At 42.5% G+C, this 25420-nt stretch overlaps 1 protein-coding gene across 2 annotated transcripts in view; it reads right to left on the reverse strand.

Annotated features, from left to right (window-relative positions):
- Positions 1 to 25420, reverse strand: part of uxs1 (UDP-glucuronate decarboxylase 1) — a 142902-nt gene that overhangs the window by 91521 nt on the left and 25961 nt on the right. Inside the window, exons 2-3 of one of the 2 annotated variants that reach the window (XM_070892116.1) lie at positions 3788 to 3812; positions 930 to 978 (exon numbers count right to left, since the gene is read on the reverse strand). In XM_070892116.1, the coding sequence (XP_070748217.1) occupies positions 930 to 978; positions 3788 to 3812 (74 nt within the window). Of the gene's footprint in view, positions 1 to 929; positions 979 to 3787; positions 3816 to 25420 lie in introns of both variants that reach the window. The other variant, XM_070892115.1, reaches the window with a different exon arrangement.

A 25420-nucleotide genomic window follows, 5' to 3' on the forward strand; every position in this document is an offset into this window, starting at 1 on the left:
GAAGAATGAGGAAAGAAGCAGCACCAAGGATGGAAAGGGGAAAAGGCCACCTCGGGGGTCTATGGAACCAGGCTGTGCTGGGTCAGGCAGAGAAGGCAAAAGGTCACCTTGAAGTCTCCACGGGGCTGCCAGCAAGGAGAGAGTGAAAATATGTGAGCAAATGGCCACCTCCAGGTTCTCGGTGGTGTGAAAGTCAACCTCATGTCAGGACTGCAGGATCAACTATTCAAGCCTGTCCAGAGCACTAATTCTAACTACATTCAATGAAACATCAACCTGAAACGTTAACTCTGTTTCTCTCTCCACAGATGCTGCCTGATCTGTTGAGTATTTCCAGCATTTTCTGTTTTTATTTTAGATTTCCAACATCCACAGTATTTTGCTTTTACATTCAATGAATCTGCTTCCAAATGCTTAGTGCAATGCCAATGCTACCAGAGAGAATCCACCAATACATTATGGGGGAGGAGAATAAATGAATCACACTGATGTCGATATGTTTTATGTTGTTTACTGGCAGTAAAGGATACTAGTAGCGTATGATTATGATACTGGATTAGCAACATAAAGTTCCCAAGTTCAAATCCCACTATGGCAAGTCAAGAAATCTGAAAATTTCAGGGCTAACACCAGAAAAGCTGCCAGATTGTCATAAAAACACAACTGGTTTGCTAATGCTGTTCAGAGAAGGGAACCTGTCTGTCCTACCTCATCTACCTATCTGTTTCTCACTAGGTGGTTTGCTCTTAAAACCCTCAAGGCAACGGGGGCCGAGCAATAACTGACACCTTGCAGCATCACCCACATTCCAAAAACAAATTTTAAAAATGGGGTCTTCAAAAGAAGAAAACTAATTATCAGTCTCTCTTTGATCATTATGGTATTTTTTCTTATCGTCACTTCCAAGGTAAAGCAAGAAGTTGACTAACCTCTTCTATTTTCTTCTCAATTTTTTGTTCTCCTTCTTCTTGCAATGACCTGTGCAAAAGAGAATAGAAAAAGTGTAAATACTTTTTTAAAATTAACTCTGTACTGCAATCTTTATGCATTTTAACTCTGACCAGTGATTTTTTTTAAATGAAATGCTATTACTTTTTTGGAAATGAAAATTGAGTTTGCAGTATAAACCAGGAATCAGGTCAGCAATTGACTCTCAAGTGCATTGAGTGGATGCAAAGCCTGCTCCAGAATGTAGTCTCACACCAATTTAACTTTGCACCAAGAACTATATACTTTCACCCTCTTATTGGTTTGAGACCATATCTGTGTTAAAACTACAATTAGCCCGTCTGTCAATAATAACTTTTATTTATATAACGCCTTTAATGTAGTAAAACATTAAGTGTCCATGCTGTTCTGTTCACGAAGTGATACTCTGTACTCTGAAAACCTGTGCCTCATCCAACCAACAGAAGGTATCAACCAGTTGATCTGTAATCCATTCACAGTACTCAAGACATCATTTCTCTAATCAAAGCATACTGTGTTCACTTAGCGCACCCGAGACGGCATTAGAATGCCACTGCTAATGGCAGCCGCAAATGCAGCTAAGTAAATGAGGTTTTTCAGATGCTGCCAGAGACACTGAGAATTGTGTTTGTTTTTTTAATATAATTCTGCGATACAAAGGGTAAGGAATTAGTAACTCATATTACACACTGCTGTTCACATATTCAAACACTGGAAATGCATAATTCTTTAATTGATTAATAAGGGATAATAAATATTAGGAGTTTCTAAGTAGATTCGGCATCGCTATCCATGTGCATATCATATCCTGCTGTAATTTGGCCAATACATAAGAACTTAAGAAATAGGAGAAGGAGTAGGCCATATGGCCCCTCGAGCCTGCTCCGCCATTTAATAAGATCATGGCTGATCTGATCATGGACTCGGGACCACTTCCCTGCCCGCTCCCCATAATCCCTTATTGTTTAAGAAGCTGTCTATTTGTCTTAAATTTATTCAATGTCCCAGCTTCCATAGCTCTCTGAGGCAGCGAATTCCACAGATTTACAACTGAGAAGAAGAAATGTCTCCTCCTCATCTCAGTTTTAAATGGCATCCCTCTAGTTCTAGTCTCCCCTATCAGTGGAAACATCCTCTCTGCATCCACCTTGTCAAGCCCCTTCATAATCGGTTTCGATAAGATCACCTCTCATTCTTCTGAATTCCAATGAGTAGAGGCCCAACCTACTCAACCTTTCCTCATAAGTCAACTCCCTCATCTCTGGAATCAACCTAGTGAACCTTCTCTGAACTGCCTCCTAAGCAAGTATATCCTTTCGTAATTATGGAAACTAAAACTGCACGCAGTATTCCAGGTGTGGCCCTGTATAACTGTAGCAAGACTTCCCTACTTTTATACTCCATCCCCTTTGCAATAAAGGCCAAGATTCCATTCACTTGCTGTACCTGCATACTATCCTTTTGCGTTTCATGCACAAGTACCCCAAGGTCCAGGCTGTACTGCAGCACTTTGCAATCTTTCTCCATTTAAATAATAACTTGCTCTTTGATTTTTTTTCTGCCAAAGTGCATGACCTCACACTTTCCAACATTATACTCCATCTGCCAAATTTTTGCCCACTCACTTAGCCTGTCTATGTCCTTTTGCAGATTCTTTGTGTCCTCCTCACACATTGCTTTTCCTCCTATCTTTGTATCGTCAGCAAACTTGGCTATGTTACACTCAATCCCTTCTTCCAAGTTGTTAATATAGATGGTAAATAGTTGGGGTCCCAGCACTGATTCCTGTGGTACCTTATTAGTTACTGATTGCCAACCAGAGAATGAACCATTTATCCCGATTCTCTGTTTTCTGTTAGTTAGCCATATCTCTAACCATGCTAATATATTACCCCCAACCCTGTGAACTTTTATCTTGTGTAATAACCTTTTATGTGGCACCTTGTCAAATGCCTTCTGGAAGTCCAAATACACCATATCCACTGGTTCCCCTTTATCCTCCCTGTTCGTTACATCCTCAAATTACGGCAGCAAATTTGTCAAACATGACTTCCCCTTCATAAATCCATGCTGACTCTGCCTGACCAAATTTTGCTTTTCCAATGTCCTGCTACTGCTTCTTTAATAATGGACTCCAACATTTTCCCAACCACAGATGTTAGGCTAACTGGTCTATAGTTTCCTGCTTTTTGTCTGCCTCTTTTAAAAAAAAATAGGGGCGTTACATTTGCAGTTTTCCAATCTGCTGGGACCTGTCCATAGGGCAACATTAACTCATCCTGCTGAAAACAAGTACCCTACCCATTAGCTAATCACAGAACACGTTCAGTGATGCAAACCACTTCTCGTACTCAGAACAAACAACTTATTAGGAAATATTTAACTATTTATGTTTTTATTCCGAGAAGACAGAATACAAAATCAAACTGACAAGTTTATGTATTATACAAACACTGGGGGATTTTATTTATTTGAAATCAAAACTGAAGCTCACTTTTGTTAGCTATTTTCATCATTTTGTATTGTAATCAAAAGAACGTGTGAACAGGATTAATTGGTTTTGGCTTGCTTGCCACCCTTGATCTTTATGCATAATTCTGTTTGAGAAACCGGACACATCATCGCAGACCAACATTAAAACCACTGCAGTGCCAAACACAAATTACCAAAGTCTATCATTTCATTGAGAAATTCCCTGTAAATGTTTCAAGTTAAATTTTTAAAGAGTACCTGGCATCTGCTAAATTTAACACTACCAAGACAAACAACAGTGGTCGATAGAAGTTTGTAGTAAAAAAAGTTGTAATTTGTACATTACCTCATGCTGACAAAGTTTCCCCAAACTGCTGCAAAAAGAAAAACAAAGTATTTACACTCCATAAATAAAAAAGAGTATTAACGTTGACAAATCACATTATGAATTACAAGTTTTACAGTCTACATAAAAGAAATCTCCCCCAGCAAGCACACTGAGCAATCCAATTTCAAAACCTCCTTGGAATTATGCAACTGGCCCCTTTTATTTATTACACAAAGTCTTCACAATGGAACTGATAACTGAAGACATGAGACAAGTGAAAGGATTTCCATCAGGTATCCCAGTTTAACGAAAAATCCAACTGAAGTTTAGAGCAAGTGGCACCTTTAACCAAATAAAGCTGATGTAAGGAACACTTCTTAGGCGGGCCCTCACATCGAGGAAGACTTGCTTCCACGCCAAAAAGGGTGGAGCTCACAGGTGTTTCAATGAAGGACCTAATATTCCAGGTCCTGAACTGCATATTGAAGGGTGGAAGATGCCTGTGCATGAATTTTAAAAAAAACATGGGGTGGCCGTTGCATACCAGCCACCACACGGGCTTGACAGAGCTAGGTCTTGGACCAGTGGCAAGGAGGAAGCAGAGACTTTTAACGATTGCATGAAATGGTACATTTAGGTAGTTAGTTAGACTTCAATCCTTATTTTCTTAGTTACTTCTGTAACCCAACTATGAAGATATCATGAGCAGCAAAAGGACAAAACACAATTTAGATTTTAGGTGGAATTTGTGATTAACTGCAATCTGTTGGGGCATTTTTATGCTAACACTTATATGGATCATTTTACACATTGGTGGTGATGTATAATCGGATGGTACAATTCACTATATAGGGGATGCTGTAGTTATTAAAAGTTTTGTTGGCAAAGCAAGAATATAAGCTGTCATGAGGCGTTTAGGTAAAACTCTATAGAAGCTGCTTTGTTGAGGTAATTTAGATGGAAAAAAGCAGCACATCGGCACACACTGAACAGATAAAAGTTACATTCTAAAAATTATTACAGCCAGAATCACAAAGACTGCACACTAGATGCGAACAAATTAAAAGGCTTTCAAGATTGCAGTACACCAAATGATATGTAGATTTAACCATATATTATTGCAACCATTTTGAAATTTATAATTACATACATACAGAATTTCTGATTCATACCACTCTAGATTGTTGATAATCCACTGAATTGTGCAGTCTCGGACCTGCGGCGCGATTTTGATGCCGACCACAGTTCTGCAGCAGTCTAACCATGACAGCAATTTGCCTATTGTTGTAATATAGCAAATATAGCACAACTGACAATGTAAAAATATTACACATAGCTGTGTATGAATATATCTAATAAACTCAGCCAACCATTTACATAAGAATTAGGAACAGGAGTAGGTCATCTAGCCCCTCGAATCTGACAACGAGCCACGAGATATTAGGACAGGTGGCAAAAAGCTTGGTCAAAAAGGTAGGTTTTAAGGAGCGTCTTAAAGAAGGAAAGAAAGAGAGCCGAGGCAGATAAAGCCATGGCTGTCAATAGCGGAGCGATTAAAATCAGGGATGCACAAGACCAGAATTGGAAGAGCACATTTGACCCAAAACTGAGCTTAAAATTCCAACTACTATTCAACAACTTGAATTTATATAGCACCTTTAAGGTAGAAAAATGTTCCAAGGTACTTCACAGAAGCGTAATCAGACAAAAGAGGATGCTGAGCCAGAGAAGGAGATATTGGGAGAGGTGACTAAAAGCTTGGTTAAAATTGTGGGTTTTAAAGTAAGAGAGGGAGGTGGAGGTGCTCAGGGATGGATTTGCAGACCTTATTGCCTAAACGGCAGAAGGCACAGCCACCAATGGTACACAGAAGGAATTGATGATGCACAAAACGCCAGAGTTGGAGGAATGCCAAGTTCTCAGAGAGTTCAAAGGTTGGAACAAAAATAGGGAGGGACGAGGCCATGAACAAGAGGATGAACATTTTAAATTTGAGGCACTGGGGGGGGACTAGGAGCCAATGTAGGTTAGTAAGCATAGGGTGATAGGAGAACATGTTTTGGGATAGGATATGGGCAGGAAAAATTTGGATGAAGTACATGGAGGGAGAAGGATGAGAGAGGCCAACCAGGAGAGTATTGGAATAGCCGAGTCTAGCTATGATAAAGGCACAGATGAGGGTTTCAGCAGCCCAAGGGCTGATGCAGGGGTGAAAGCCGATGATGTTACGAAGACTGAAATAGGCGGTCTTTCTGATGAAATGGATATGGATTCGGAAGCTCAGCTCAGGGTCAAATAGGATGGTGGGTTGAACCAGACTGTTTGCAAACTCAAGACTGTGACTGGAGAGGGGGATGGAATCGGTGGCAAGGATAGAGAGCTTATGGTGGGGTGCAGACGATGGCTTCGGTCTTCCCAATGTTTAACGGGACATGTGGAACCTGACCCCATGTCTTCAGACGATCCTGCCAAGAGGCAGCATATAGATGAGGAAGGGGAGGCAGCCGAAGGTAGATCCTTATGAGACTCCAGAAGTAACAGTATGGGGCAGGAAGTGAAGCTATTGCTGGAAACATTCTGGCTACAACTGGGTCGATACTTGTTGACTGTAGCGTTTAGTTCCACTCTTATCTATCCAATCATCAAGTTCACTACTTTATCTCTGTAACTAGGCCCATCTCCACCCCTATCTCAGCATCACAACGGAGAGCCTTATCCACACTTTTACATCTCGTTCATCATCCCCGTCCCCAACACAAATACCTCCATTGTGTGTCTCTCTCTCTCTGCTATCTCTCTAAACTCCTCCAGCCTTACATCCTAGTCTATACCTTTCAGGTCTCAGACAATGGCTTTTTATCTTTTCATCTTCCTTCACCCCACTATTGACGATTAAGCTTTCCGTTGTCCCAACTCTATTTGTAGAACATCCTCACTAAAACTTTCTACCTCTATTATCACTTAAAAACTTTCAAAACTAATATTTTCAAATAAGCTTTCAATCATCTGAAATTTCCCATCACAGCTCAATGAGTGTTCCTTTATCTATATTTATTTTCTGTCCCACCAAATGTAAAACACCTTGGGACATTTGCGACATTAAAGGTGCTATTTAAATATAAATTATTATTGATTTGAATTCTATAGCTGACTAGTTTGTAATGATCAAGTTTTATCTACCTGTTTGAGCAAGTCCATGGTGGTTAATTGTATCATTCAGCTTCAAATGCAATGTGCAACACTTTCCCACACACTACAGGCATGCAACAGACATGATTATTATTACTATAGATGCACTGTATTATTTTGTGTGCCATAATCAATTTAAGACACCTCAAATACTTTGGCTTTGCATCTTTTTTCTCAGAATGTGGGCAACACTAGCAATGCCACATCCCTAGGAGGAGATGCTGGTAGGGCTTCTCCTTCAAATGTTGCTATTCTTACTGTTTCTGTGGTTTTAGGTAGGGAATTCAATGACAATGGAGTATTGATGGCATATGTCCAAGGCAGGATGGTATGCCTCTTTTGGTTAATCCATCAAGGCTGCCCCACTGTCATCAACCCAAATGAAATAAATCTTTAAAAAGTGCCCCCTTTTTAGAGAGGTACTACTAATAGAATCCCAAATCATATAAAAGGAAGTTTAACACATGAAATAATATTTCCCTTATCGACTACACACTGCCGTCGTTGAGGTGCCCACTGGTAGCAGAAGGCCTCAAGCGTACTAGCAGACACTGCATGCTCCTTGTCTTGTCCAGGGCCACCCGAGTGTGGACAAAGCTGCAGAAGAGAGGCAGGCAGCCAGAGCGACCATCCCCACGGGCCACATCCAAACTGGACCTGTGGATGGCCACTCAGGATGGTATGTGACGTGGAGGTGATGGGGTTCTCATGTTGCTGCTGCTGTTGTTGTCCTTCTTGGCTGTCGAGGTAATGGGGCTGGGCCATAAGGAAACAATTAATCAGATTGACTTGAAGTCTGCTAATGCAACACTACTATTGATTTTTCTTTATATTGTAGTAATGTTTGCCTTTGTTGTTAAATAGGGAAATATGATTCAATTGTAAAGTAGTGACCACTGAACTTTTGAACTGAGACTGACCCTACAGCAATGGCCAGTTTCAGTATAAAGTAAGCACCTGTTTAATGAGGGAACTTTAATTAAAGATGTGCCTTTACATACTGGTTCATAAGTTTCAGGGTGTAGTAAACACCGATAATGGGTGCAAGAATAAAAGTCTTTGAAAAGGAAAACATCTGGGAAAATATCATTTTAATTGCAGTTTCTGTGGAATGGGGAAATTAGCTGGTGACAAATGGTACAGAATCAAAGACATACTTCTAATTAAGGGTTTCACTTGGTGGGATAGTAATTTTGTGTAAGAAGAGTAAAATTATTGATAGGATAATGAAATAAAGGAGGTATGCTGATCACATTAGCTCAACAGAAAAAGAGCTTGTGAGTAAAGAAACAAACTTATTTACTTGTTATTGTATAGGATCACATTAATAAGCTTTCAGAATGGGCTAATAATTAGCAAATGAATTTCAATATAGAAATGTGTAAGGTGGTGCATTAGGAAGAAGAAGAAGCCCACATACTGTTTGGGTAATAAGAGTCTGAATGGAGAAGAGCAAAGGGATCTAGGGGTACAGATACACAAATCAATAAAAGTACACAGGTTAATAAATGTATGATTTATTCTTGTTGAAATTAATTACACCAGTAACTCCAGCAAAATATTTATCAAAATATATTTGGATGTTAAAATGTTTGAATTTAAAAATGATTACATTTCTTTGTTATGCTGCTCACACTCTCACACTCCACTTTAACAATCATGATATTTATTATAGAATGACATTTTTGCTGCCTAACATTATTTTGGCACTTCTAGCAACTGGTATGTAATAATGGTTACATTATTTCATTTAATAAACTTGCAAAATGGGCATACAATTGGCAAATTAATTTCAACACAGATAAATGTGAGGTATTACGTATTGCTAAGAAAATAAGGAGATCACATATGACTTGGGAGATAAGAATCTAAATGGGGTAGAAGAGCAAAGGGATCTCGGAGAACAAATTCACAATCACTAAAAGTTGATGCAAGTTAATAAGGCCATAGAAAAAGAAAACCAAGCACTGGGGCTCACTTCTAGAGGGACAGAACTGAAAAGCAGAGAAGTTATGTTAAACTTGTATTGAACTTTGGTTATGCACTTAGAATAATGTGCATAATTTTGGTCTCCATATTATAAAAAGGATATAAAGGCACTGCAAAAAAGATTCACAAGGACGATACTGTAGAATCATTGCATGGTTACAACACAGAAGGAGTCTATTCGGTCTGTGCTGGCTCTCTGCAAGAGCACTTCAGCTGGTCCCACTCCCCCACCCTTTCCCCATAGCCCTGCAATTGTGTTTCCTTCAGGTACTTATCCAATTCCCATTTGAAAGCCACAATTGAATCTGCCTCCGCCACCCTTTCAAGCAGTGTATTCCAGATCATAGCCACTTCCTGTGTAAAAAAGTTTTTTCTCATGTTGCTTTTGGATCTTCTGCCAATCACCTTAAATCTGTGTGCTCTAGTGCTCAATCCTTCTGCCAATGGGAACAGTTTCTCTCTATCTACTCTGTCTAGACCCCTTAGGATTTTGAATACCTCTATCAAATCTTCTCTGAACCTTCTCTACTCTAAAGGAAGACAACCCCAGCTTCTCCAGTCTATCCACGCAACGGAAGTCCCTCATCCCTGGAACCGTTCTTGTAAATCTTTTCCGCACCCTATTTAAGGCCTTCAGATCCTTCCTAAAGTGCAGTCCCCAAAATTGGACACAATACTCCAGTTGAGGTCGAACCAGTGTTTTATAAAGGTTCATCATAACTTCCTTGCTTTCGTACACCCCTATTTAAAAAAGGAGGCAGACAAAAAGCAGGAAACTATAGACCAGTTAGCCTAACATCTGTGGTTGGGAAAATGTTGGAGTCCATTATTAAAGAAGCAGTAGCAGGACATTTGGAAAAGCAAAATTCGGTCAGGTAGAGTCAGCGTGGATTTATGAAGGGGAAGTCATGTTTGACAAATTTGCTGGAGTAATTTGAGGATGTAATGAACAGGGTGGATAAAGGGGAACCAGTGGATGTGGTGCAATTGGACTTCCAGAAGGCATTTGAGAAGATGCCACATAAAAGGTTATTGCACAAGATAAAAGTTCACAGGGTTGGGAGTAATATATTAGCATGGACAGAGGATTGGCTAACTAACAGAAAACAGATTCGGGATAAATGGTTAATTTTCTGGTTGGCAATCAGTAACTAGTGGGGTGCCGCAGGGATCAGTGCTGGGGCCCCAACTATTTACAATCTATATTAACGACTTGGAAGAAGGGACTGAGTGTAATGTAGCCAAGTTTGTTGACGATACAAAGATGGGAAGAAAAGCAAAGTGTGAGGAGGACACAAAAAAATCTGCAAAAGGACATAGACAAGCCAAGTGAGTGGGCAAAAATTTGCCAGAAAAAAATCAAAGAGCAAGTTATTATTTAAATGGAGAAAGATTGCAAAGTGCTGCACTACAGCGGGACCTGGGGGTACTTGTGCATGAAACACAAAAGGTTAATATGCAGGTACAGCAAGTGATCAGGAAGGCCAATGGAATCTTGGCCTTTATTGCAAAGGGGATGGAGTTTAAAAGCAGGGAAGTCTTGCTACAGCTATACAAGGTATTGGTGAGGCCACACCTGGAATACTGCATGGAGTTTTGGTTTCCATATTTACAAAAGGATATACTTGCTTGAGAGGCAGTTCTGAGAAGGTTCACTAGGTTGATTCTGGGGATGAGGGGGTTGACTTAAGAGGAAAGGTCGAGTAGGTTGGGCCTCGACTCAATGAAATTCAGAAGAATGAGAGGTGATCTTATCGAAACGTATAAGATTATGAGGGGTATTGAAAAGGTAGATGCAAAGAGAATGTTTTCACTGTTGGGGGAAACTAGAACTAGAAGGCATGATCTTAGAATAAGGGGCTGCCCATTTAAAACTGAGATGGAGAAGAAATTTCTTCTGAGGGTTGTGAATCTGTGGAATTTGCTGCCTCAGAGAGCTGTGAAAGCTGGGACATTGAATAAATTTAAGACAGAAATAGACAGTTTCTTAAACGATAAGGGAATAAGGGGTTATGGGGAGCAGGCAAGGAAGTGGAGCTGAGTCCATGATCAGATCAGCCATGATTTTATTGAATGGCGGAGCAGGCTCGAGGGGCCGCAGGGCCTACTCCTGCTCCTTTTTCTTATATTCTTATGCCTCTATTTATGGATCCCATATCTTGTTTTAACCACTTTCTCAACCTGCCCTGCTACCTTCAACTTCATACCAGAACCGAGAGGATATACTAATCATGAAAGACCGAACAGGCTGGGGTTCTTTTCAGTAAGAGAAGGCTGAGGGGTGACCGGGTAGAGATCTTTCAGCTAACGAAAGGGGTTGCGAAGGTAGACACAGAAAAGGTTTCCACTTGGGGGAGGAGGGGGTCCAAAACTTGAAGTCATAAGTTGATAGAGAATTCAAGCTCTGCAGCCCGGCTGCAGTTTTGAAAAAACACAGACCACATTGCATTAAGTCATCAACCAACTTGACATTATAGGACCCTTGGGTAGCGAGCCAATTAAAGGTTAACAGACTATTAATTGAGCCAATAAGGTCAAAAGAAGGAGAGTTCTTTTCTGTAAATTGAACCAGGTATAAGTACAGCCATTTTGGCCATGTGGTCTCAGAAGGACAAAGGCCTGGCTTAAAGCCAAGAGCTTGTTGCTGCTGTCAGAATAAAGTTACATTAATACTACAATCGGAGTTTGTATTTCATTGGAAATTAAGAGATCTAACAATCTTGGTGTCACGAACACGATCGCTGAGGGAAGAAACTGAATTTTGGACATCGGACCTACATACTGAGGTAAGGACTCCTCTTTATAAAAGTCCTCGGTCCAAAGTCTAAATTCACCTCTCCTGCTACGCGATTCCGAAAGCCTCCGGTTTGCGAACCCTCCGGTTGGTAGTCGAGGTCCCATAGATGTCTAACTTCAGCGGTGTGTTAGTTAATTAATCACGGGCCACTGATCGGCTGGAAAGCCTACGACTTGAGACCCCAGTAAAGAAATCAGTATTATGGCAGCAGGAGATAAGAGCAAAGAATTGCCTACAACTGTTAAAGGCGGGCGGGCGGGCACCACCTGAGGTTTCGATAGATGAAATCCTCGAACAGTTGAAAGAATACATAGAGCAACAATTCAACTCATCTAAAACCTGTATTAAGATCGAACAAAAGTAGGGAACCTCCAAAGGACAATGGTCCTTGGACGAGATTAAAAGGGTCTGGGGAAAAACGACCCGTAAGAAAAATTAAGAGCGAACTAGATGGTCCCTAGCCGTTATCGGACAGATCCGAAAGCGGAATGAAATTATAATGCGTTCCCAACATGATCGAGAACTGACCAGTACAAAGGACCAATTGCAAGCTGTTTGTGCACAGCTGCGACAGAAAAGATTTGAACTTGAAAAGTCAGAAGCGGAAGTTAAAGATCTTAAAGGTGAAATTAAAGAATGGAAAAAATCATTAGGTCAAGAGACAGTAATAGAAAAAGGAAAATGTATCAGTCAATTCCCAGGGTACCCATGTTTGGATAAATTAAAAGCGCAAACCCGAAGACACAACCGAGGAATAGATATGGATTCTGAATCCTCTGACGATACAGGATCGGAGGATGAAGAATTAGGGGTGCGCTTTGCCCCATTTAAAAAAAGACGAGTTGTAATCAAATCAGAAGAGACTGCGGATGAGGGCGGAACCAAAAAAATGAGGAAAAGGGTGTATGCAAAATATTTAGTTCATGATCTGGCAGACCCAGAGAAAATTGATAAATGGTCCAAGGTGTTGCCCAATCCAAAGAAAGGGGGAGTGAAAACGTGGGACCAATTGGACCACTTAAGAACTATATATCAACTTCATCCCTGGGACGGAATGCAAATTTTGATCATAATGGTGCCAAAAACACAAGGAAGAAAATTGCATGACAAGGTAGAAGAAGCTTTGGGGCAGGATGAGCAAGAATTAGATGCAGGGTGGGAGGCGATTAAACACTGGCTACAAGCCTTCAGTCCAGCTAAGACAGACTGGGGAAAAATTGCAGCCTGCCAACAGAAAGGAACAGAGGAGGTCCTGGAGTATGACGAGCGGTTTAGATGCACGTGGCTAGAACATTCGGGTATGAATAATACGGATGAGGAAATGGTTGAACAAGTGTTTGGACCCCTGAAAGCAGCTTTCGTGGCAGGTCTAAAGCCAGAACTGTCCAAAATGCTTAAGGTAGTGTTACCGGACTGGGAAGGTAGAGGAACTACCTTTGCAGCATTGGTGAATCGATGTAACCAATTAGATCGGGATATGGGAGCTAAAGTCCGAGCTGTACAGGCTATGGGATGGAAATCCCAGGATTCTGATAAACAGTTATTAGGAAAATTACCCGGAAAATGTCATTATTGTGGGAAAGAAGGTCACTGGGCCAAGACGTGCAGGGCAAAACAGCAAGGTCGCGGCCGGGGAAGAGGACGCAGCCAGGGATACAATTCAGCCAACAAACCAGGCTTGTCACAAGATAACGACCTCATAGAAGCATTTAAGCGACTGACAATACAACAGAAGGAGTTACTTGGGATAGCAAAAAACAATTAGAGCCCACCCTGGTCCACCTCCTCACACTAATACAACAAAGGGGAGATGGGCTATATATAACTGAGGGTGGGCGATAAGGATGTGGACTGTCTTTTCGACACAGGGGCGGAATTAACATGCTTACCCCGACAATATGGAGACTTTTTGCATGTACAGCCTATGGAGTTGGGGGCCATAAAATGGAAATTAAAAAGGACAACACCGGTACTTATAGGGCTGGGTCCACATGAACAAACCACGCTTGTCTGGATAGGCCCAGTAGATCAACCCATTTTGGGAATGGACATTCTAATCCAAGTAGATTCATCGTTGCATTTTGAGGATGGTCGGGTGACATGGTCAATTAGAACTTTGAAGAAAGAAGAATTGAAGGAACACCCGATATGGGCTAAAGATAAGAACGATTGTGGCCTACTCCAGATGGAGCCTGCGTCATTTACCGGGACCAAGCCTCCATGCACTAAACAGTATCCCATCAGTCCAACTGCCATCGCGGGAATCTTACCGGTTATTCAGCAATTGGAGAAACAAGGGGTGCTTATTAAAACGCATAGCTCCTCCAATAGCCCCGTGTGGCCGGTACAGAAATCTAATGAGACTTGACGTTTGACTGTCGATTATAGGAAAGCTAACCAGTGTATTGATCAAAAAGCTCCTTTGGTCGCAGATCCCTCCACCATTTTTAATGCCCTCAAACCGGAACATAAATATTTCTCGGTTATAGATATGGCCAACCAATTTTGGTCGGTGCCTCTGGCACCGGAGGTTCCACAGTGGTTTGCTTTCACGGTCCAAGGACACCAGTATACTTGGACCCAGTTACCGCAGGGTTTCCACAACAGCCCTACGGTATTCCACATGGCTTTACAAAGCCATTTGCGAGAATTATCTCCCGTCATCCACAATCATCCAATATGTAGACGATATCCTGCTAGCTTCAAACACGGAAGAACAGCATGAACAAGATTTACGAGCTTTGCTGGACCACCTTTGGCTGAAAGGATATAAAGCCAGCATCAACAAAGCACAAATATCCCAAGAAGAGGTTGTATACCTGGGACAAAAGATTTCACAAGGAAAGAGAGAACTTACCCAGGATAGAACTTCAGCCATTTGGGCTGCTAAAAAACCCACCACTATTCAGGAACTAAGGTCTTTTTTAGGATTGTGTAACTTTAACAGAAATTGGATTGACTCCTTCACACAGCTTGCTCAGCCATTGAATGATATTATAAAGGGGAAACGTGCCTCTAAAGAAACCATCACCCTCACTAAGGAACAGCAAGAGGCCTTCCTGAGCTTGAAAAAGGCTTTGTGTTCGGCATCGGCTCTGGGAATCCCCGACAATGGTAAGCCATTTACCCTGTTTGTCCATGAGAAAGAAGGCTATATGACAGCTATACTGACACAAGAACATGGGGATCGGCAAAGACCTATTGGCTATTATTCGGCAAAACTGGATGCGGTAGCCCTCGGGATGGGGAAGTTGCCCAAGGGCCATTGAAGCTACATATCGATCGGTAATGACCACTGCGGGACTAGTCCTCGACCAAAAGCTGATTGTCAAGTGTCCGCCCACCGTACACGTTTTGCTGTCTATGAATAGAATGTCTCAGGTGACGGCAGCTAGATGGACCCGTTGGACAGCAGTTTTGGAAGCTCCTAATCTCCATATCGTCCGGGCCAGCCCGGTAAATCCCGCAACTATGCTCCCGGTGTCAGAATCAAGGGAGCAAGAGGGAGGAGAATGTGAAGAACATGACTGCGTGGAGATTTTAAAAGAAACAGAAGAAGCAGCCTTAGCAGCAGAGGAGCCTCTGCACAACCCAGACCTCATCCTGTTTACAGATAGAAACATAGAAAATAGGTGCAGGAGTAGGCCATTTGGCCCTTCTAGCCTGCACCGCCATTCAATGAGTTCATGGCTGAACATGCAACTTCAGTACCCCATTCCTGCTTTCTCACCATACCCCTTGATCCCCTTAGTAGTAAGGACTACATCTAACTCCTTTTTGAATATATTTAGTGAATTGGCCTGAACAACTTTCTGTGGTAGAGAATTCCACAGGTTCACCACTCTCTGGGTGAAGAAGTTCCTCCTCATCTCGGTCTTAAATGGCTTACCCCCTTATCCTTAGACTGTGACCCCTGGTTCTGGACTTCCCCAACATTGGGAACATTCTTCCTGCATCTAACCTCTCTAAACCCATCAGAATTTTAAACGTTTCTATGAGGTCCCCTCTCATTCTTCTGAACTCCAGTGAATACAAGCCCAATCGATCCAGTCTTTCTTGATACGTCAGTCCCGCCATCCCGGGAATCAGTCTGGTGAACCTTCGCTGCACTCCCTCAATAGCAAGAATGTCCTTCCTCAGGTTAGGAGACCAAAACTGTACACAATACTCCAGGTGTGGCCTCACCAAGGCCCTGTACAACTGTAGCAACACCTCCCTGCCCCTGTACTCAAATCCCCTCGCTATGAAGGCCAACATCCCATTTGCTTTCTTAACCACCTGCTGTACCTGCATGCCAACCTTCAATGACTGATGTACCATGACACCCAGGTTTCGTTGCACCTCCCCTTTTCCTAATCTGTCACCATTCAGATAATAGTCTGTCTCTCTGTTTTTACCACCAAAGTGGATAACCTCACATTTATCCACATTATACTTCATCTGCCATGCATTTGCCCACTCACCTAACCTATCCAAGTCGCTCTGCAGCCTCATAGCATCCTCCTCGCAGCTCATACTGCCACCTAACTTAGTGTCATCCGCAAATTTGGAGATACTACATTTAATCCCCTCGTCTAAATCATTAATGTACAGTGTAAACAGCTGAGGCCCCAGCACAGAACCTTGCGGTACCCCACTAGTCACTGCCTGCCATTCTGAAAAGTCCCCATTTACTCCTACTCTTTGCTTCCTGTCTGACAACCAGTTCTCAATCCATGTCAGCAAACTACCCCCCAATCTCATGTGCTTTAACTTTGCACATTATTCTCTTGTGTGGGACCTTGTCAAAAGCCTTCTGAAAGTCCAAATATACCACATCAACTGGTTCTCCCTTGTCCACTCTACTGGAAACATCCTCAAAAAATTCCAGAAGATTTGTCAAGCATGATTTCCCTTTCACAAATCCATGCTGACTTGGACCTATCATGTCACCTCTTTCCAAGTGCGCTGCTATGACATCCTTAATAATTGATTCCATCATCTTACCCACTACCGATGTCAGGCTGACCGGTCTATAATTCCGTGTTTTCTCTCTCCCTCCTTTTTTAAAAAGTGGGGTTACATTGGCTACCCTCCACTCGATAGGAACTGATCCAGAGTCTATGGAATGTTGGAAAATGACTGTCAATGCATCCACTATTTCCAAGGCCACCTCCTTAAGTACTCTGGGATGCAGTCCATCAGGCCCTGGGGATTTATCGGCCTTCAATCCCATTAATTTCCCCAACACAATTTCCCGACCAATAAGGATTTCCCTCAGTTCCTCCTCCTTACTAGACCCTCTGACCCCTTTTATATCCGGAAGGTTGTTAGTGTCCTCCTCAGTGAATACCGAACCAAAGTATTTGTTCAATTGGTCCACCATTTCTTTGTTTCCCGTTATGACTTCCCCTGATTTTGACTGCAGGGGACCTACGTTTGTCTTTACTAACCTTTTTCTCTTTACATATCTATAGAAAATTTTGCAATCCGTCTTAATGTTCCCTGCAAGCTTCTTCTCATACTCCATTTTCCCTGCCCTAATCAAACCCTTTGTCCTCCTCTGCTGAGTTCTAAATTTCTCCCAGTCTCCGGGTTCACTGCTATTTCTGGCCAATTTGTATGCCACTTCCTTGGCTTTAATACTATCCCTGATTTCCCCTGATAGCCACGGTTGAGCCACCTTCCCTTTTTTATTTTTACGACAGACAGGGATGTACAATTGTTGTAGTTCATCCATGCGGTCTCTAAATGTCTGCCATTGCCCATCCACAGTCAACCCCTTAAGTATCATTCGCCAATCAATCCTAGCCAATTCACGCCTCATATCTTCAAAGTTACCCTCTAAGTTCTGGACCATGGTCTCTGAATTAACTGTTTCATTCTCCATCCTAATGCAGAATTCCACCATATTATGGTCACTCTTCCCCAAGGGGCCTCGCACAACGGGATTGCTAATTAATCCTCTGTCATTACACAACACCCAGTCTAAGATGGCCTCCCCCCTAGTTGGTTCCTCGACATATTGGTCTCGAAAACCATCCCTTATGCACTCCAGGAAATCCTCCTCCACCGTATTGCTTCCAGTTCGGTTAGCCCAATCTATGTGCATATTAAAGTCACCAATTATAACTGCTGCACCTTTATTGCATGCACCCCCAATTTCCTGTTTGATGCCCTCCCTAACATCACTACTACTGTTTGGAGGTCTGTACACAATTCCCACTAACGTTTTTTGCCCTTTGGTGTTCTGCAGCTCTACCCATATAGATTCCACATCATCCAAGCTAATGTCCATTCTAACTATTGCATTAATCTCCTCTTTAACCAGCAATGCTACCCCACCTCCTTTTCCTTTTATTCTATCCTTCCTGAATGTTGAATACCCCTGGATGTTGAGTTCCCAGCCCTGATCATCCTGGAGCCACGTCTCCGTAATCCGAATCACATCATATTTGTTAACATCTATTTGCACAGTTAATTCATCCACCTTATTACGGATACTCCTTGCATTAAGACACAAAGCCTTCAGGCTTGTTTTTTTAACACCCTTTGTCCTTTTAGAATTTTGCTGTACAGTGGCCCTTTTTGTTTTTTGTCTTGGGTTTCTCTGACCTCCACTTTTCCTCATCTCCTTTCTGTCTTTTGCTTTTGTCTCCATTTTGTTTCCCTCTGTCTCCCTGCATTGGTTCCCATCCCCCTGCCATATTAGTTTAACTCCTCCCCAACAGCACTAGCAAACACTCCCCCTAGGACATTGGTTCCGGTCCTGCCCAGGTGCAGACCGTCCGCTTTGTACTGGTCCCACCTCCCCCAGAACCGGTTCCAATGCCCCAGGAATTTGAATCACTCCCTGCTGCACCACTGCTCAAGCCACGTATTCATCTGCGCTATCCTGCAATTCCTACTCTGACTAGCACGTGGCACTGGTAGCAATCCCGAGATTACTACTTTTGAGGTCCTACTTTTTAATTTGGCTCCTAGCTCCTTAAATGCGTTTCGTAGGACCTCATCCCTTTTTTTAACCTATGTCGTTGGTACCAATGTGCACCACGATAACTAGCTGTTCTCCCTCTCTTTTTAGAATGTCCTGCACCCGCTCCGAGACATCCTTGACCCTTGCACCAGGAGGCAACATACCATCCTGGAGTCTCGGTTGCGGCCGCAGAAACGCCTATCTATTCCCCTTACATAGAAACATAGAAAATAGGTGCAGGAGCAGGCCATTCAGCCCTTCTAGCCTGCACCTCCATTCAATGAGTTCATGGCTGAACATGAAACTTCAGTGCCCCCTTCCTGCTTTCACGCCATACCCCTTGATCCCCCGAGTAGTAGGGACTTCATCGAACTCCTTTTTGAATATATTTAGTGAATTGGCCTCAACTACTTTCTGTGGTAGAGAATTCCACAGCTTCACCACTCTCTGGGTGAAGAAGTTTCTCCTCATCTCGGTCCTAAATGGCTTACCCCTTATCCTTAGACTGTGACCCCTGGTTCTGGACTTCCCCAACATTGGGAACATTCTTCCTGCATCTAACCTGTCTAAACCCGTCAGAATTTTAAACGTTTCTATGAGGTCCCCTCTCACTCTTCTGAACTCCAGTGAATACAAGCCCAGTTGATCCAGTCTTTCTTGATAGGTCAGTCCCACCATCCCGGGAATCAGTCTGGTGAATCTTCGCTGCACTTCCTCAATAGCAAGAATGTCCTTCCTCAGGTTAGGAGACCAAAACTGTACACAATACTCCAGGTGTGGCCTCACCAAGGCCCTGTACAACTGTAGCAACACCTCCCTGCCCCTGTACTCAAATCCCCTCGCTATGAAGGCCAACATTCCATTTGCTTTCTTAACCGCCTGCTGTACCTGCATGCCAACCTTCAATGACTGATGTACCATGACACCCAGGTCTCGTTGCACCTTCCTTTTTCCTAATCTGTCACCATTCAGATAATAGTCTGTCTCTCTGTTTTTACCACCAAAGTGGATAACCTCACATTTATCCACATTATACTTCATCTGCCACGCATTTGCCCACTCACCTAACCTATCCAAGTCACTCTGCAGCCTCATAGCATCCTCCTCGCAGTTTACACTGCCACCCAACTTAGTGTCATCCGCAAATTTGGAGATACTACATTTAATCCCCTCGTCTAAATCATTAATGTACAATGTAAACAGCTGGGGCCCCAGCACAGAACCTTGCGGTACCCCACTAGTCACTGCCTGCCATTCTGAAAAGTACCCATTTACTCCTACTCTTTGCTTCCTGTCTGACAACCAGTTCTCAATCCACGTCAGCACATACCCACAATCCCATGTGCTTTAACAATTGAATCCCCTATCACTCTCGCTCTCCCACTCTTTTTCCTGCCCTCCTGTGCAACAGAGCCAGCCACGGTGCCATGAACTTGGCTGCTGCTGCCCTCCCCTGATGAGTCATCCACCCCAACAGCACTCAAAGCAGTGTATCTGTTTTGCAGGGGGATGACCACAGGGGACCCCTGCACTACCTTCTTTGCACTGCTCTTCCTGCTGGTCTTCCATTCCCTATCTGGCTGTGGACCCTTCACCTGCGGTAAGACCAACTCGCTACACATGCTACTCACGTCATTCTCAGCATCGTGGATGCTCCAGAGTGAATCCACCCTCAGCTCCAACTCCGCAACACGGTCCGTCAGGAGCTGGAGGCAGATACACTTCCCACACAAGTAGTCGTCAGGGACACTGGAGTCGTCCCCGAGTTCCTACATGGTACAGGAGGAGCATAACACCCGACCGAGCTGTCCTGTCATGACTTACCCTTAGATTGGCAACAACAATGCTAAAGTTTACTCACTGTTATAGAAGAGAAAAAAGAAAAACTACTCGCAAATCACCAGCCAATCACTTACCCCCTTGGCTGTGACGTCACCTTTCTGTTTTTTTCTACTTCTTTTTTGCCTTCTCCCTGTAGCTGCACAAGTACGCCTTTTATAGGCCTCCGACCCCGGACTCGCGCCTCACCAACTGCCAAGATGGTTCCTCCTTTGTTGACAATGGTACCAGAAAAGCAATTTGGGCAGTTACAACCTTATATGAGGTAGTGGCAAAAGGATGCTTACCCTCAGGAACGTCAGCACAACAGGCCGAGTTACGGGCCCTGTCAGAAGCATGTCGAATAGCAGAAGGACAGACAGCTAATGTCTACACAGATTCGCGGTTTGCTTTTGGAGTCGCTCACGACTTTGGTCTGTTATGGCGGAAAAGAGGATTCCTCACTGCTGCTGGTACACCTATCCGAAATGGAAAAGAAGTCCGAGACTTACTAGAGGCCATACAATTACCTCAGGAAGTGTCCATCCTGAAGTGTAAGGCCCATACCAAGGAAAATACCACAGAAGCACAGGGAAATGCCCTAGCCGACCAGGCAGCTAAAGATGCCGCCTCACAGGGCGTTCCCCCAGAAGAACCAACACAGATGTGCAGATTGAAAGCACTCAGGACTCTGACATGAGACCTTCAAACAATGCAAGGCGAGTGCTCCAGAGAGGAAAAATGGACATTGATTGAGGCAGGAATTAAGCTATGTGAAGATGGTGTCTGGAGACAGAGTTACCGACAAGCCAGTCGCACCACAAGCACTTATGCCTTTTTTAGCCCAACAAATCCACTCATGGGGACATTTGGCCTCAACAGATGACGGCACGGTTCCAGAAAAGCTGGTGGGGTCGGGAATTTAAAAAACATTCCCAGCTGGTAGACCGCTGTGTGGTCTGTCAGAAAAATTATTCTGGACCCATCACGGTAATACCCCAACGGAGGCCCCCTGCCCCTGTCGGACCATTCCAGCATCTGCAGGTTGATTATATATCTCTTCCTTCATGCCAAGGATACACTAACATTCTTGTCATGGTCGACAGATTCTCTAGATGGGTAGAAGCTGTCCCAACTAAAAGCGCCACAGCCAATCACACTGCAAAGGTCTTGTGTAAGGATTACATTCCCCAATGGGGAGTCCCGAGTAGCATTGACTCAGATCAGGGAACACACTTCACAGGTGCTGTCTGCCAAGAAGTCTGTAGGTTACTGAACATTACGTGAGATTTACACTGTCCTTATCATCCACAATCATCAGGACAAGTAGAGCGAATGAATCGAACTCTGAAACAACAGCTTGCCAAATATCACCAAGAAGGAACACCATGGCCCCAGGCACTACCAATAGAGCTATGTAGTATTAGGGCAACCCCGAACAGAACTACAGGTCTAAGCCCATTTGAAATTATAACAGGAAGACCCATGTCGCTGCCAGGAACTATTGATTTAAGGAAAGCTGATGTTCACTTAATGAGTGACACTTTGTTATCATACTGTCAGAACCTAACCAATGTTATTAGTTCCCTTTCCCGACAGGTATCGGCAGCTTGGGGCAATCCACCCGAAGGAGGACACATCATCATCCCGGGAGTCTGGGTGTATGTGAAAAAGTTGTATAAAGAACCTTTGGGTGCCAAGTGTTATTGACCACCCAGGCAGCTGTTAAAGTCCAAGGAAAGAAAGCCTGGATCCACGCTTCACACATTAAACGAGCACCCGTAACTGAAGCTGAAATCTAATAAGGACAATTACTTTTTGCCAAAATGTATAAATTTACTGTATTACTGATTGTAGGTATTCTAGGCATAGGCCTACTTCTTACTAGCCGACCCTCTGCACCAAAGGGAAATAGTAGGGTAGCAAGGGAATTATAGTAACTGCTCCCGGAATTCTGAAAAGGGAGGTACTTGCGCCCTACTCGGAACTGAGTGTTGCACATATATCCCAGATAGCTCCGAAGAAATTACCCTCTTAGCGGAGCATATCCAAAAGGAGGTAGAAAAACTTAAGCAACCCCCATCATACACTTTGTGGAGCTGAGCCACTGAATGGCTAGGTTCAATAGGAACTTCATTGGTGGAAGGTTTAATTCTATTTGTTGTAATTGTTTTACTTTTATATTGTTTGTTTATGTTGATTAAATGTTGTTGCAACCAGGCGGCTGTAGCTGCTGTCCTGCATGTGAGACACCTTGCAGGTCCCAGCAGACCGTTTGTACGTGGCACAGGGGTATGTTATGCTTAAAGGAAGGTTGTTTACTGGTTGAATTGAGATATTGATTTGGATTAAATTGGAATAAGGTTAATTAACCTACTAAAACCAGACTTCCATTGTGGCCACGATGGAACTCGGGTTGGTGTAAATTTGTCTGGAAGTTACTAGTCTGGACATGTGGCGAAACACATCAACAAATTTTAGAAGGAAACTCGATTAACATGTATGAAATTATTTTGTAGAATGTTTAACCAGTGATAGCTGATGTTTTATGATTCAGTTTGTGAAAGAATCAAAGGGGGGATTGATAGAGAATTCAAGCTCTGCAGCCCGGCTGCAGTTTTGAAAACACACATACCACATTGCATTAAGTCATCAATCAACTTGACATTTTAGGACCCTTGGGTAGCGAGCCAATTAAAGGTTAACAGACGATTAATTGAGCCAATAAGTTCAAAGAAGGCGAGTTCTTTTCTGTAAATTGAACCAGGTATAAGTACAGCCATTTTGGCCATGTGGTCTCAGAAGGACAAAGGCCTGGCTTAAAGCCAAGAGCTTGTTGCTGCTGCCAGAATAAAGTTACATTAAAACTACAATCTGAGTTCGTATTTCATTGGAAATTAAGAGATCTAACATAAATACAAGATGGTCACTAATAAATCCAATATGGAATTCAGGAGAAACTTTTTTTTACCCAAAGAGTGGTAAGAATGTGGAATGTGCTTACACAAGGAGTAGTTGAGGCAAATAGCATAGATGCATTTAAGGAGAAGCTAGATAAGCACATGGAGAACGGTTTGGAAAGATATGCTATTTGGGTTAGATGAAGTAGGGCAGGAGAAGGCTCGTGTGAAACAGAAATGCCTGCATAGACCAGTTGGACTGAGTGGCTGGTTCTATGCTGCACACTCGATGTAATGGCTATAGATAGGTCCACTTAGAGTCGTCTTATATGAAGTTGTATTTTAACTTTTGCTATCATCATGTTATGCAGAAACGTGTCACGTCATTAAGGTGAGAGAAATGTATGAAAAGTGGCACACTGTAATGAAATTTGGATCCGTACGGTATTGATTACCTGAAATACTGAGCTCAAAATCTGTCACACGTTTGAGTCCCTAACCATCAAGTGAGGTTGTAAGTACAGTACTATCTTTTAAGTGTATGATTAAGTACTGTAAGCTTAATAAATTTATGAATGCTTGATCTCAACATTTGGGAAATAGATAGAACATCTAATCATAAATTTAAAAAATCCTCACAGGGCAGTGCTGTTTAAGTAACATTGGTGAGTTGCTGCAGTGTATCCTGTAGATCATACATACTGCAGCCACAATGCACTAATGGTGGAGTGTGGCATTTACTTGTAAAGATGGGACCTCATTTTAATGTCTCATTTAAAAGAAAACACTGAATGCAGCACTTCCTCACTGCTGAACTACAGTTTCAGAATAGATTATGAACTCAAGTTCTGGAGTAGGACTTGGGAGCTCCCACTGAGCCAAGCTCTTGCTGACAATAGTTGATATTCGTTAACTTTATACAGTAATGGTTAAAAAAATTGGAAAGCACCTACACTGATTTTAATAGCTTATCTATTTCCTATTCAAAAGTATATCAAGCAGTACATTATCTAGCCACAAAATGGAAGTGGCTTTAATTTAAAATTACCCCTTTACAGATTTTACTTTACAGCATATAATTAATGTACATGGTTTTAAAAAAAAAACATTCATCACTAAACGAATGCACCAGGTGACACTCAAATTTTAATAACTTAAATAAAAAAGGAAAATACCAGAACAATGTAGGTTAGTCAACATCTAGAGAGAAAAGGCAGGTTATTAATATTATGGGCATATAAACCTTCAGAACTGGAGCCTAGATAACTTGCGTGTAATGGGAAAAGTCTGCCAATTCCCCCAGGTGTTCAGCTTCCTCATTCACTGCTAAAAAATCCTTTCTAAAGGAGCATTACATGTAGGTCACATCTACAGCATTTACTGCTGTTCTATTAAGTTTACCACAACTCAGTCATAAATCTCTATCTGGTGAACATGCCAGAGTTCAATTCAGGAAAGGCAGACTTAACAGAATAGCAGAAACAACTGTACTGTGTACATATGGTGTACTTTAGAAAATGATTGCGCAGCAAAAGAGGGAAGAAATACTGGGTGATTTAGCAGATTAATTTATATTGAGAATTAATGCTCATTTAAGTTTGAATATGTAACTTGGAGTCCTGCTGGATCTCATGATCTAAAGAATACAAGAATAAGCTAAACACTAATGAGATACCATGGATGAATAAAGAAATTAGGAGCAAATAAATTGAGGGTACAGAAAGAGGCATACACTAAGTACATGGACAGCAGGGCAAGGGAGAATATGAAGAGACTAAGGGCTCAAGTTTCGGCCGGAGTTGCTCCTATTTTTTTGGAGCAACTAGTTTAGAATGGAGCATCTTAGAAATTGCAATTTTCGGCATTTAGTTTGCTCCAGTTCTAATCAGTTAGAATAGTTTCAGTTTAGAACAGACTTTTTTTTCCAAAAGGGGGCGTGTCCAGTCACTTACGCATGTTTTGCAAGTTTAGGCAGCGAAAACTTACTCCAAACTAACTTAGAA

This window comes from Pristiophorus japonicus, chromosome 10 (assembly GCF_044704955.1).
Source record: "Pristiophorus japonicus isolate sPriJap1 chromosome 10, sPriJap1.hap1, whole genome shotgun sequence".
In the NCBI taxonomy this organism is placed as follows: Eukaryota; Metazoa; Chordata; class Chondrichthyes; family Pristiophoridae; genus Pristiophorus; species Pristiophorus japonicus.